General features: G+C 33.6%; 2 protein-coding genes across 29 annotated transcripts in view; one reads left to right on the top strand and one right to left on the bottom strand.

Annotated features, from left to right (window-relative positions):
• The window catches only part of LOC118265693 (CUB and sushi domain-containing protein 3), a 75429-nt gene extending 64289 nt beyond the window's left edge, over positions 1-11140 (top strand). Inside the window, exon 11 of one of the 4 annotated variants that reach the window (XM_050704073.1) lies at positions 9133-11140. In XM_050704073.1, the coding sequence (XP_050560030.1) occupies positions 9133-9475 (343 nt within the window). In that variant the 3' untranslated portion in view covers positions 9476-11140. Of the gene's footprint in view, positions 1-9129 lie in introns of all 4 variants that reach the window. The other 3 variants (XM_050704072.1, XM_050704075.1, XM_050704074.1) reach the window with 3 other exon arrangements.
• LOC118265761 (F-actin-monooxygenase Mical) overlaps positions 332-15540 on the bottom strand; it is a 92324-nt gene continuing 77115 nt past the window's right edge. For 11 of the 25 annotated variants that reach the window (XR_007707003.1, XR_007707006.1, XR_007707007.1 and 8 more), the window contains one exon: positions 332-5908. Coding sequence is in view for 8 of the 25 variants with exons in the window: in XM_035578914.2 (XP_035434807.1) it covers positions 7151-7184; positions 7798-7882; positions 8210-8383 (293 nt within the window). In the remaining 17 variants the exon portion in view is untranslated. Of the gene's footprint in view, positions 7185-7797; positions 7883-8209; positions 8384-15540 lie in introns of those variants that run through there. The other 14 variants (XR_007707012.1, XM_050704051.1, XM_035578971.2 and 11 more) reach the window with 8 other exon arrangements.

The raw sequence follows: 15540 nt of genomic DNA, 5'->3' as shown, positions 1-15540 counted from the left end.
CTTCCCTCGTAATATTCCGACCTTTGTTACTTATAGAAAATTCAACCATTTACTAAATACAAGATGTATTTTTAAAATAACTATCGTGAGACAAACTAAATAATCACAGTTTACTCAAGTAAATTAATGGAGCAAAGTTCTACTAGTATCGAGTCACAGAGGGATTCTTCATTATGAGCAGCGTGCGTAGACGCGGCGGCGTAATTTTTAGTTAAAATACAAGATGATAACAACTTTAAATGAGAATTTAACCTACTGAAACCTCACCAATTTTTTAAATTATTGGATTTTGAATAAGTGGACTTACAAGAATAAGAAATAAAAGTCTGCGTATATATTACTTCTTTATTAGTTTCTGAAATTAACTACGCATACAAAAGGAGGTACATTGCTTTGTGTTCAATCCTTGTTTGGATATAATCTCAACTTCAATATAGATCTAATTGGTGTAACGCTATAACTAAACAATATCCAAGGCAACTGCTATTGCTATTAAATTCCACTTCAACTTACGACACAATAAAACTTTGCAACTGGTTGTATATCTTATTACAATAGATTTATGGTCGAAATTAACTTACCGATCTTAATCCGAAATCCATCTTTTCGATCAAGATTTTGGATTAAAATCCGTTGTTTAATTTGACCAAAAGAAAGCCTAGATAGGTACTTTGAACGAACATTTTCAGTAAATAGGGTATCAAGCCAGCCATCTTGAAAAACTAAGCACAATAATGACGTCACTTCGCGAGTCTTCGCATCACTAGACGAGTCATAAGACGTCCAATCTCAGAATCCAACACTATTGGTTACAAAAAAAAATCATTTCACATAATTTTGCAATGGACCAATCAGACTCTACGTCTCAATAACGCCATCTAGTGAACAGTATACGAAAACTCCTAATTGAAAATATTTTTTAACACGTACATGCATTGAAAGTGCGTCAACCATAATATAATGCAAATTAAAGCTTAAAATATTACCAACATAGTATGCTGGGACTAAACTAAAACAATAATTACAAATTCTTAACAACGAGCAGCTTACATTTGTCACATAAAAGTATGAAGAATCATGCCATCCTTTTCTCTCGTATGAATATTGTAAGGAGAGACAAAGACAGCTGTTTATTAAATAATTCGGTAAACATGGATTGTGTTGCATTAAAGTACAAACTAATGTAGTTTCGATTGCATTCTAAACTTTACATAGATGACAATTCGAGACAATAATGTATGTATACAATGATGAATAAGCCAAAGCGAGTACTACAGTACAATTCATCTCGAACTTTATACATGTGATCTTAAGGTTCTATTTACAAATTCTCCAGCCGTTAGTACGTTTTAGAGATCAGCGAAAGGCGATACAAGAACCACGCTACGTACAAGCTTATCATACAACATCGAATCAAAGAAAATTTGACCTTATAGAACGCATTTAGAGTTGGAAATCCACAACCAATTCACAATGTTCGTTTGAACGTATGTTTTACTTTGCTTCTACACAATATACAATTATTTTGTTCAATAAATATATGTTTATTTGCATATCTGAGGCACTGCGAGCGAGAATATGAAGATAAAATGTTCATATTTGTACATAATTATTGCTAATACTGAAGAAAAACGTTGCATTTGTATAAGAATAGTTACTGAGTGTATAATATTATGCGAACTGCATTTCAGTGATAGCTATAGCCTAGTTTATATAAAAAAGGTTTATACCTGGTACAATATGTAGCTACAAAATATATATACATAGTCCTTCAACACTATATGTACCGTGTTCTATTTCAAATTGGTGTATTATTGCTTTCAGTGTAAACATATTGACATCTAACGCTTATGAAATAAGTCTCAAAATGCTTTAACATATCGGTGTAAAGATTAAAATAGTTAAAAAGATATAAACCAAGTAATAAAGTAATCAAATAAAGACAAAATATACTATGAATATTTAAAAAAAAAACAATAATAGAAAAAAAGGCACCAAATGATGATTGATTGTAACAGATATTATTTAAAACCCAATAATATTTAGTGATAGACAAGTAATTATAGTTCTTATTGTAAAGAAAATAAGAATCATTACTAACTTGACACTTGTTCAGAATATGTAATCGTACATATTCTGATCATTTATTCAGATAATACAGTACCCTTAGTACGAGTTTGATTTAAGTTTAAAGTAATAGAAACGAGAGCGCGTTCGGCGCTATGATTGGTTGGTTTATTCGAGCCGGCCAATCAGAGCGCCGAACGCTATTACTTTAAACGAAAAGCAAACTCATACTGGTGTATAAATTGTGTATTGGTTTACTAAGAAGTATGTTTGATATAATTTAAGGCCGCTATTAACGAATAACTAATATACCAACACCAAGATAAAGCACTGGAAGTAAGAAATTCCATTAAAAGATTATCAACTTTATTACGAAAGGTTTAGTTTCAAAATCTGTTGCAGAAATTCTCTATTTTGTGGTTTTTATGGTCCTGGTTACCACAATAGGCTTTAAACTTTATTATAACACTATAGAGCTGATAATCTCTTAAAAGACATTGGTGGTATCTTGATGCTGGCATCTATACTATACATACCTTCAATGGAAGTGTAATTCAAGGCCAAAAACACAAAAGAAGAAAAACTAGGTAATTCAGGAAGACTATCATTTACTAATAGGTAAAAAAATATGTTCAATCTATATGATACATAGCGAATGGAACCTTTGCGGTCGTACATTCAATTTTCAATTCTATAACAATATTTATAAGAATAATAATTATGTTTCATGTTGATGTGATGCACCTGAAGTGTCACTGTTCGAAAGCTCATCATAAACACGTGACTGTCTCATTATTTATATAAAAATATACATATTATTATATAATACACATATATTATATATAGAAAACTCGCAACTACTTATACTAAGTTCATTTGCTTAGCTTGGAATTTGTGTGGAGAAACGTTTTAATAATGATTATATTTACGAAGACAGAATCGTGATTTGATTGTATTGTAAAACTGTTTGACTCAAATTATATTTTCCTAATTTATAGTAGTACTACACTGGGATAATCTGAGGTGTCTTAAGTACATTAAACTACCTATATTCAGAACCCTTAGTATGAGAGTGCTTTGATCAAAACGAGAGCTCGTTAGGCGCTCCGATTGGCCGGTTCGAATAAACCAACCAATCAGAGCGCCGAACGAGCTTTCGCGTCGATTACTTTAAACGTAAAGCAAACTTGTACTAAGGGAAGGAAGAAGAAGGAAGGAAGGCAATTTCTCTGCCACTTCACTTATAACACACGAATTTCTTTTTAGGCCACAGTTTCAAGTGATAGTCTTCATCTACCGGTTTCTCCACACAAGACAACAGAATCCAACTTGGAAGGACCTGTTTCAACATTGCCAGAATTTGTTCACAGTATAACTGTACCACTGGAAACAATAACAACACTTGTAGATAAACCGGTGTTCAAAATACATATAAAAATCATTTATTTCAAATATTTTTTCACACGATCACTTTGTAGTAGTAATTCGAATGAAATTCAGTAGAAAAAGCATTTTAAGATATTGTCATAGACTTTTTTGCCTACATTGATCTTGTATTCTCATAAAGTTTGATTCTTAAGTCTTTGACTGCCAATAGAAAACTGTTGAAGGCAAATCCTCCGCTAACGTCAGTCACCCGTGACAACCACGGCGTTCAATGTGTTAAAGATCAATGTAATGATCTTTATATTAATTTCAAAAATGAGTGTGGTTTATAATTGCCATTTTACGTATAAGAAACTTCTTTAAATATAATTTTAAACACCAAGGTTGTTAATATTCCCGTGATACTCTACTATGAACATTATCAAGGACTGAAGCCCACCTAAAACAAAGCGATTGTCATATTTATCATAATATTACAATAACTATTTATATTAATCATGTGTAATATTTACAAATACGTATAGTAAATAATTATTTGTAAATAACTTGTATCTCCTCTAATAAATATTGTGTTTCCTATATTATTTAGAATTGTTATTGCTTGTTGTGTTTAAACCCTAGTTACCTCTGGACTGTCTATACGAGAAATCATTAAAAATATATTGCTTTTTAATCTGCATTTTGACAGACTAGTGCTATGAACTAAATGGCATTAGAAAGCTATACTGGTTCCATTTGAGAGAATAGAAAACTGTATGCGGATTTGACGTAAATTTGGTCATACATCGATGTCAAACGTATAATAAGATTTTTCTGTACACTTGCAGCCAAAATTAATGACTGATTGTGATCCAGAGTCTCTGGATAGATCAAGATTTTTGTCAGGAAAATTAAAGAATTTTAATGTCAAATATCAAACAAATTCTATGTGGAGGACTAAGGGAAAGGCCTTTCCAATTTATTATTGAATGGTTATACATTTTGTGTAAGAGGCAGTTAAACTCTGCTGGTAGAGTATAATGATTCCCAGTTTTATTCTCTCAGTCCGTCAGCTTTTAAATGCCAGAGCAGAAGAGTTAATGCAGACTGTTCAGTATACTATATATGTATCTAATTGAAACTAGCTGCAGTGCGAACATGCTTGTACTACCACTATTATCTACCTATTTTAATAAAGCGTTCAACGGTCAACAAGTGCATGTTGTAACCAAATCTGATTTGATTCATGAAGCAAATACAAAGAAGTGGTGACATAACTGGATTTGTCAGGTCACTTTACAGGGAGTCTGAGGCGTTACAAACCACGCCCCACTATATTTTCTATCCAGCAGTCCCATATATATAATATCCAATACTTTCTGAGCGCTTACAACCTACCTACACCGTTTTACTTATAATATCATTGGGCAAGGCCGATTTGTTTCGTTACAGTGCACAATCACATTATGACATTCCCTCTTTTTACTTGCTTCATCTCATTATAATATACTATGTTGCAAACACTTGCGACAGATTCTAAGATAAAACTGTGATGGCGTATTCTAAATTTTTCATATAATTATATCCTCTGTAATTTTCTATAAAACTTATATGATAAATATGACAATACATATATAATACTTAGCTGCAAACGCTTACATATAGAATATGTTAAAAATTATAAATTTGAACCTGCATTACTTAATTTTGTTTAAAAGCTTATTGAAGACGTGAGCATCACACGACGGATTTCGGTACGTGTGAAGGAAAATACGGCTTTAATGACAACATTTATCTATTAGTATTTGTATGCAAAGAAGTGTTTGCTAACGAAGATCATTTTCGCGTGAAAACCTCTTGTCTGTCGGTATATGAGACACAATAGAAAACATATTGTGTCCTGCGTAGATCTGCGTTCCGACATACAATAGGTTACTAAACTACATGACCAATATATCTTGGTCTCCGATTGCCTATTTCTCCTTCACACCTTATAATAGACCTATGGGTCTGCCTATGATTGCCAGCAGAAAACCGAGTTAACGGTAGCTTTGTTTCAGTACACGCGAGAGCAAGCGAGACAGCAATAGTCAATAAACAGCTTTATATATCAACACTACATTTATAAACGCTCATTCAGCATTAATCTCAAGAAACTGTGATGTTTAACAATATCTTACATTAATTTGGAAGCAACAACACTAGAGATATAGCTGTCTTTGTCTTACACGTGCAAAAGGCAACTGTGTGAGCGAGACGCCAATATGAAAGTAGTATATCCCAGCTTTATGTACTAAAGAGCGTTTATAAATGTCCTTACTATACCTATAATAAGTCCTTGGCTGTCTAGGTTTACAATAAAAAAATATTTTCATGTACCTAACACATTTGGCGTATCTAGCACACTGTTTGCACCCGCACAGGGCTTTTATACATACATACTCTATCTATATTCATTTTACTAATAAAAAAAAAACTTAATTCCGAGTAATTCAACTAAATGTATATAAAGGGTTAATGTAAAATAAATAGAAAGGAGTATAATGATTTGTGACCTTTTGCCGTTGACGCTCGGCTTTCGACCGTTTTGTTCAAAAAATAAAGCTCAGAATACAGTGGGCGGTAGATCAACCTGCTGCAATCTGTCAGTAGATTCTCGACTTTATATCAAAATAAGAAAGTTGAGAATGTAATGTCAGAAAGGAGTAGGTTAATCTGCTGGCTACTGTATAAATGTCGATACTAGATAGGCCTTTAAGAGGAGCGTCACGATTGATTTTCTTTAATATATTTTCTCCTAAAGTAGAGAAAAGGTTAAAGAAAGATAATGTAATACATATATTACATGATTGCATTTCGGTGTGGTTTATATATACCCGACATGTAACTGTACAGCGATATCATTGGAACTTAAACTACGGAGTTATGGTACGGACACAGGTATGCTTTTCATGAAATAATGCCTTTTATTTATTTTTCTACGCGAATTTTTAAATAAAAATAAAGAATTGCTCTACCACGTAAGGTTTTTTTAGAATATTCGCAGTAATGATAGTAACTGTATCTGTGGTCAATTTCATTGAGTCTGTCATTAAATATGTGAATGTGATAAAATTATTGTGCCTGCCAAGAAAGTACTAAACTTTTTGTATAAGAATAATACTAACAAATGTCAAAATTTACGTCAATCCCATATAATTCAGATTTGTACTCTCTTTGTAGACAAGCACTAAATGGCATTTGGCTCATAGCACTGAGTAGTAACAAGTACATTACTGGCCCTGTCTTCTAAAAAAACCAAACGCGATAGAACATTTGTATCCAGCACCGCTAAACCACCTAAATAATGCAATAAGGTACAATTTAGCATACCTGTATACTAATATTAAAATAATTTTGTCCTTAACACATCAGCAATGTCCAGACATAATATTTTAGTTTTAAATCAAAAGAGAACTGACAAAATAACGCCGATAGTTTAAAATATATTCCTAAGTCATATAAACTAATGTAGGTACTTTACTTCCGTGATTCTTGATGATCGAATAATAAATATTTTCAAATGAATACATTAAACTAGAAATTAACATTATTGATACAAAATGTTATGTAATATTCCGTTCATTTGTAATTATGTTTGTTTGTAAACCGTTAATTTCATGTTTAGTGTGTATATGTGATCACAACGTGTTGATGCAAGTGATGTGCTATTGTAGGCTTAGTCGCCCACACTGCCGCCTGCACTTCGCCTCCTGAAATCGACGGTGTCATTTGTTAATACAGAGAATCTAAACATAAATAATCGATGGTACAATTGGCTAGTTGTTGTCAACTTTCTAATCAACTTTAATAGTTTTATTGAAATGTCAAAAACGATACCCATTTTTTCGACATCATAATATCATATTTTTCGTCGGAGCATATGCTCTTTTTAATTTTGAAAATTATATCGTTTAATCAACGGATGAAAATATGATTATTGTTGAATATTTCAATGTATTGTAAAGCGAAAATCTTTTATTTTTGCCCGAGGAAACTATCTAATTTATTAGTAAGAAGTTAAGAATGTATATTTACTAAATTATTTGTTGTTAAAGTCGAGTTTTGTTGCAACAACGTTCACAGTATATATTCATTAATTACGATAGGTATGTTGCATATTAGTGACACTACAACAAATCCTTTGTTTCCAAAGTATCACATAACATGATAAGAACTTGTATGTTGAGATACAAACCCTGCTAATACTAAAACTGCAAAAGTTTGTGTGGGGTGAATTTACCCGGGAGCGAAGTCAAAGTTTGACAAAAGCTAGTTAAAAACAATCCAGATTTCTATGATTTGCAAGTATATAACGGAGTATACCTATCGGCCGCCATGAGAGCTTGGTGCGCGTCTCTCTGCGCGGAGACCTGCACTAGTTCCGCCACCGTCGCCGCCTGCTGCTCCGCTGGAACATTTTACACAGTCAATCAATAATATGTTTACACGAAGTTTAAAGTAGTGGATATTACGACTATATAAACTCCGGTATGATTTTAGTTCCTTTGTAACCTTAAAATCACAAATTACTTCATTTTGCCAACCTCAAACAGCTATAATTATTACTATAATGAACAAAATGCCAAGCAACGCACAGAACAAACTAGATACCAATGACTGAATGACAGCTAATGATGATACTCACGTCTGTGTCAAAGAGAAACAAGTTACCATCTTCATAAAGGTTTATCGAATAACCAGATACGGCATCTTCATAAAAGTTTATAGGATTTACCAGATAGAGGGCGTGTTAATCGTCGTTCGAGCCTCGCCAGGCGTCGGGCGGCGGGTTCGTCGCGCGGTTCCTCTCGGGCGCGCCGCTGTGCCACAAGGCGGGCCCATCGAGCCTCGAACCACAGCTGCATGGCATCCCGCTCGTCCACATCAGCCGCGCTGCTGCTCGGCCCTGCTGTTAGTGGTTACGATGATGATGGAATGGTGTTACGTGGCTGTAAGGCTGGTTTTTATTGCCAAGCTGTCAGACGCGGATCCAAGGAAGTCATTTAATATTATAGTTCAATTAACACCTAAATTCAACTCTGGTCTTTGTTTAGTAGTATGTAGTATCGTAAGTGACCCGGTTGTGGCCACTTTAAGAATTTTGTCGACTTTGAAGCTTTCTTAACTTATAGTTTTTGTTATCACGAACATATTTCTTGTAAAAAGTCATTTAACATGTATTAATCTTGCCGAAGAAAATCCTTTTTTTAAAGAACGTCCAATAGAAAAATAACTGTATAAGAAAAAAAAAACAACGTGTACTTTACATGTTAGACCAATCAGTTCACAGCTTTACACCTAGTCAGTTAGAGGAACGTTGAAACTCGGGGAGTTACTCTCCTCAAACATTGCTTACGGAACCCACACGTCTCACGTAAACCGTCACGCACCGGCTGCTTGACGCCAACCGACACGACTTATACTGCATCTCACACACAACCACACCAAGCACCACCATGTAAATACTCTACTGTAACTGTGTTTTCTAGGCTAAATATTGTGTATCCTAGCCCTCTGAAATACTTATTTATAAACCATGTTTAAAGTGTAGTTCATGTCGTTAACTGAATCTTCATGAAAAGTCAAACATTATATTCCTTCTATCGTTACCTACTTGAAACAATGTATTGTATACTAATAAAATGCAATGATTAGCAGGAAGCAGAACGATTGCAAGCGGTACAGACACCACGTGTCGCCTGACTGCAACACGGTGGGCTCGCTGGACTCGTCGTCGTCGGAGTCGCGCAGCGGGCTCAACCGGTACTACCGGCAGGCGTGGGAGGAGCTGCACGAGGCGGCCGGGGCCAAGCACGCGCACCGCCGCCACGAGCGCGAAGCACCCAAGGACGGATCGGAGCTGGTGGTGTCGGATGTGTACCCGGCACACCACGCGCGGGACAAGCGCCGCCACCACCACCATCACCACCACCGCGAGCCCCGCCACCCCGACTGGCACTCCCCGCACCGCCCGCCCCACAGCCACAAACCTAGATACTAAACAAGACTGCCTAACCGTCTCACTATTTATTGGACGTTGAAACTTGTGACTAGGTTCGGTAAAGTGTATGTCGCACAATAATGCAAGATTTACAACAATTTTGTAAAACTTACATTATTTCGACACTATAGGTACCGTTGTACTGCAAATTGTCGCTCATTGGTTTCCAAAGATAGCTCGGAAATGTAATTGACACTAAAAAGACAATTACGTACTCCATCCAGTAGCCAGTTACTATTGAATTATTTATTTGATGAAGAGTGGAATTAATTCCAGGCATAGGCAGTCTCGACGTTAACAGAGTGTACCAAATAACATTGCTTGTAACCACTTTTAAATATTATTTATGTATAGAGATATATTTATAATCGTGAAGCTAGATTCGTTATGTTGTTGTTCTGGAATATTCTAGCCCCAAATAATATCAAAACGTGAGCAATTGATGTTGTACTTTACTACGCGAAAGTATCACGCTTGTCGGTTCTGCTGAGATTATAAAATTGAAGGCTGGGAATAGGCAATGTGCCTTTTCCTAGATAATTCCACAAGTGTGAAGCCGCGGGTGGGAGCTAGTATAATCTAAGTTAGCTACTAGTACATAATATACTACTTATCGTATATCTTTCCTGCTTGGACTATGATTACCTTGATCTTTTCTTAATTTTATCATAAATATTGTATAATTTCATATTTCAATTCATTACGTAGTTAGTAAGCAATATAGAGAATTGTACATAATTACATTAGCTAGGTAAGTAGATGTCTATGTAAGATAAGATTGAAGTTAATCATTGTTAGCTGCTGAAATTTCCCTCTGTTTTATTTCATCGTTTGTTAGTAGTAATTATTTAAGTAGCTTGTAAGAATCTGTGAGTATCAGTGTATTAGTACGAACAATGTTTATTTTGATTGATATTGTGTTGTGGTGTCTTTGGACCAAGAGTTCATTGTCAAGAGTGAGACTTCACTCATCCCAATACAAAATCTACTATGTATGGTACAAAGTAATATTAAAATTACGACAATGCTAATATATCGAGTACAAGTCGTCATCGGCGCGTGCTTACAACGAAATGAGTAATCTAATGTGCCATTACAGAGGCAGACATAGGTAGGAAGTTCACAGGTTGGATATTATTAGAATTAATGTTAATTAAACAATGTAATTAGTTATATACATGTATGTAAATATTATTCAACACAAACGTTTACATTATTGCTCAATACATCGAATTTTATTCAACGAAACCGACTGATCGGAGATATAAAATACCCTCTCGTGTGGCGCTGTTGTCGTTTTTTGGTCATCTGCACTAAGAAATCTCATACAACTAAAATAGTTCTCTGAAAATCCGCAACATGGCTGCGTTTTTATGTTTCTGGTTGGGATAGATTATACTGTCAGACTGATTGGAAAATTATGGAATTTATGAATGAAAATATAATTTATTCTCGTACGAATGTATTCGTGTAATTGTTTATTATTGAAATAAGACAATAACTCTGTTGACGATGGCTCCCGTGCGATATTACGTATGAAGCCAGTCGACTGAGTATGTTAAGAATGTTTAACTAGAAATGTATTAGCATTGTATACTGTAAAAATTTAAATCGAAATTATTATAAATCCGAATCATGCTAGTATTAAACTTTGTGATAACTGAATTGGATTTGTTTCATTTTCAGCTTCCCTCGTAATATTCCGACCTTTGTTACTTATAGAAAATTCAACCATTTACTAAATACAAGATGTATTTTTAAAATAACTATCGTGAGACAAACTAAATAATCACAGTTTACTCAAGTAAATTAATGGAGCAAAGTTCTACTAGTATCGAGTCACAGAGGGATTCTTCATTATGAGCAGCGTGCGTAGACGCGGCGGCGTAATTTTTAGTTAAAATACAAGATGATAACAACTTTAAATGAGAATTTAACCTACTGAAACCTCACCAATTTTTTAAATTATTGGATTTTGAATAAGTGGACTTACAAGAATAAGAAATAAAAGTCTGCGTATATATTACTTCTTTATTAGTTTCTGAAATTAACTACGCATACAAAAGGAGGTACATTGCTTTGTGTTCAATCCTTGTTTGGATATAATCTCAACTTCAATATAGATCTAATTGGTGTAACGCTATAACTAAACAATATCCAAGGCAACTGCTATTGCTATTAAATTCCACTTCAACTTACGACACAATAAAACTTTGCAACTGGTTGTATATCTTATTACAATAGATTTATGGTCGAAATTAACTTACCGATCTTAATCCGAAATCCATCTTTTCGATCAAGATTTTGGATTAAAATCCGTTGTTTAATTTGACCAAAAGAAAGCCTAGATAGGTACTTTGAACGAACATTTTCAGTAAATAGGGTATCAAGCCAGCCATCTTGAAAAACTAAGCACAATAATGACGTCACTTCGCGAGTCTTCGCATCACTAGACGAGTCATAAGACGTCCAATCTCAGAATCCAACACTATTGGTTACAAAAAAAAATCATTTCACATAATTTTGCAATGGACCAATCAGACTCTACGTCTCAATAACGCCATCTAGTGAACAGTATACGAAAACTCCTAATTGAAAATATTTTTTAACACGTACATGCATTGAAAGTGCGTCAACCATAATATAATGCAAATTAAAGCTTAAAATATTACCAACATAGTATGCTGGGACTAAACTAAAACAATAATTACAAATTCTTAACAACGAGCAGCTTACATTTGTCACATAAAAGTATGAAGAATCATGCCATCCTTTTCTCTCGTATGAATATTGTAAGGAGAGACAAAGACAGCTGTTTATTAAATAATTCGGTAAACATGGATTGTGTTGCATTAAAGTACAAACTAATGTAGTTTCGATTGCATTCTAAACTTTACATAGATGACAATTCGAGACAATAATGTATGTATACAATGATGAATAAGCCAAAGCGAGTACTACAGTACAATTCATCTCGAACTTTATACATGTGATCTTAAGGTTCTATTTACAAATTCTCCAGCCGTTAGTACGTTTTAGAGATCAGCGAAAGGCGATACAAGAACCACGCTACGTACAAGCTTATCATACAACATCGAATCAAAGAAAATTTGACCTTATAGAACGCATTTAGAGTTGGAAATCCACAACCAATTCACAATGTTCGTTTGAACGTATGTTTTACTTTGCTTCTACACAATATACAATTATTTTGTTCAATAAATATATGTTTATTTGCATATCTGAGGCACTGCGAGCGAGAATATGAAGATAAAATGTTCATATTTGTACATAATTATTGCTAATACTGAAGAAAAACGTTGCATTTGTATAAGAATAGTTACTGAGTGTATAATATTATGCGAACTGCATTTCAGTGATAGCTATAGCCTAGTTTATATAAAAAAGGTTTATACCTGGTACAATATGTAGCTACAAAATATATATACATAGTCCTTCAACACTATATGTACCGTGTTCTATTTCAAATTGGTGTATTATTGCTTTCAGTGTAAACATATTGACATCTAACGCTTATGAAATAAGTCTCAAAATGCTTTAACATATCGGTGTAAAGATTAAAATAGTTAAAAAGATATAAACCAAGTAATAAAGTAATCAAATAAAGACAAAATATACTATGAATATTAAAAAAAAACAATAATAGAAAAAAAGGCACCAAATGATGATTGATTGTAACAGATATTATTTAAAACCCAATAATATTTAGTGATAGACAAGTAATTATAGTTCTTATTGTAAAGAAAATAAGAATCATTACTAACTTGACACTTGTTCAGAATATGTAATCGTACATATTCTGATCATTTATTCAGATAATACAGTACCCTTAGTACGAGTTTGATTTAAGTTTAAAGTAATAGAAACGAGAGCGCGTTCGGCGCTATGATTGGTTGGTTTATTCGAGCCGGCCAATCAGAGCGCCGAACGCTATTACTTTAAACGAAAAGCAAACTCATACTGGTGTATAAATTGTGTATTGGTTTACTAAGAAGTATGTTTGATATAATTTAAGGCCGCTATTAACGAATAACTAATATACCAACACCAAGATAAAGCACTGGAAGTAAGAAATTCCATTAAAAGATTATCAACTTTATTACGAAAGGTTTAGTTTCAAAATCTGTTGCAGAAATTCTCTATTTTGTGGTTTTTATGGTCCTGGTTACCACAATAGGCTTTAAACTTTATTATAACACTATAGAGCTGATAATCTCTTAAAAGACATTGGTGGTATCTTGATGCTGGCATCTATACTATACATACCTTCAATGGAAGTGTAATTCAAGGCCAAAAACACAAAAGAAGAAAAACTAGGTAATTCAGGAAGACTATCATTTACTAATAGGTAAAAAAATATGTTCAATCTATATGATACATAGCGAATGGAACCTTTGCGGTCGTACATTCAATTTTCAATTCTATAACAATATTTATAAGAATAATAATTATGTTTCATGTTGATGTGATGCACCTGAAGTGTCACTGTTCGAAAGCTCATCATAAACACGTGACTGTCTCATTATTTATATAAAAATATACATATTATTATATAATACACATATATTATATATAGAAAACTCGCAACTACTTATACTAAGTTCATTTGCTTAGCTTGGAATTTGTGTGGAGAAACGTTTTAATAATGATTATATTTACGAAGACAGAATCGTGATTTGATTGTATTGTAAAACTGTTTGACTCAAATTATATTTTCCTAATTTATAGTAGTACTACACTGGGATAATCTGAGGTGTCTTAAGTACATTAAACTACCTATATTCAGAACCCTTAGTATGAGAGTGCTTTGATCAAAACGAGAGCTCGTTAGGCGCTCCGATTGGCCGGTTCGAATAAACCAACCAATCAGAGCGCCGAACGAGCTTTCGCGTCGATTACTTTAAACGTAAAGCAAACTTGTACTAAGGGAAGGAAGAAGAAGGAAGGAAGGCAATTTCTCTGCCACTTCACTTATAACACACGAATTTCTTTTTAGGCCACAGTTTCAAGTGATAGTCTTCATCTACCGGTTTCTCCACACAAGACAACAGAATCCAACTTGGAAGGACCTGTTTCAACATTGCCAGAATTTGTTCACAGTATAACTGTACCACTGGAAACAATAACAACACTTGTAGATAAACCGGTGTTCAAAATACATATAAAAATCATTTATTTCAAATATTTTTTCACACGATCACTTTGTAGTAGTAATTCGAATGAAATTCAGTAGAAAAAGCATTTTAAGATATTGTCATAGACTTTTTTGCCTACATTGATCTTGTATTCTCATAAAGTTTGATTCTTAAGTCTTTGACTGCCAATAGAAAACTGTTGAAGGCAAATCCTCCGCTAACGTCAGTCACCCGTGACAACCACGGCGTTCAATGTGTTAAAGATCAATGTAATGATCTTTATATTAATTTCAAAAATGAGTGTGGTTTATAATTGCCATTTTACGTATAAGAAACTTCTTTAAATATAATTTTAAACACCAAGGTTGTTAATATTCCCGTGATACTCTACTATGAACATTATCAAGGACTGAAGCCCACCTAAAACAAAGCGATTGTCATATTTATCATAATATTACAATAACTATTTATATTAATCATGTGTAATATTTACAAATACGTATAGTAAATAATTATTTGTAAATAACTTGTATCTCCTCTAATAAATATTGTGTTTCCTATATTATTTAGAATTGTTATTGCTTGTTGTGTTTAAACCCTAGTTACCTCTGGACTGTCTATACGAGAAATCATTAAAAATATATTGCTTTTTAATCTGCATTTTGACAGACTAGTGCTATGAACTAAATGGCATTAGAAAGCTATACTGGTTCCATTTGAGAGAATAGAAAACTGTATGCGGATTTGACGTAAATTTGGTCATACATCGATGTCAAACGTATAATAAGATTTTTCTGTACACTTGCAGCCAAAATTAATGACTGATTGTGATCCAGAGTCTCTGGATAGATCAAGATTTTTGTCAGGAAAATTAAAGAATTTTAATGTCAAATATCAAACAAATTCTAT

This window comes from Spodoptera frugiperda, chromosome 25, assembly GCF_023101765.2.
Source record: "Spodoptera frugiperda isolate SF20-4 chromosome 25, AGI-APGP_CSIRO_Sfru_2.0, whole genome shotgun sequence".
Lineage (NCBI taxonomy): Eukaryota > Metazoa > Arthropoda > Insecta > Lepidoptera > Noctuidae > Spodoptera > Spodoptera frugiperda.
The sequence above is the reverse complement of the archived record's forward strand: the minus strand, read 5'-3'. Positions and strand labels throughout refer to the sequence as shown.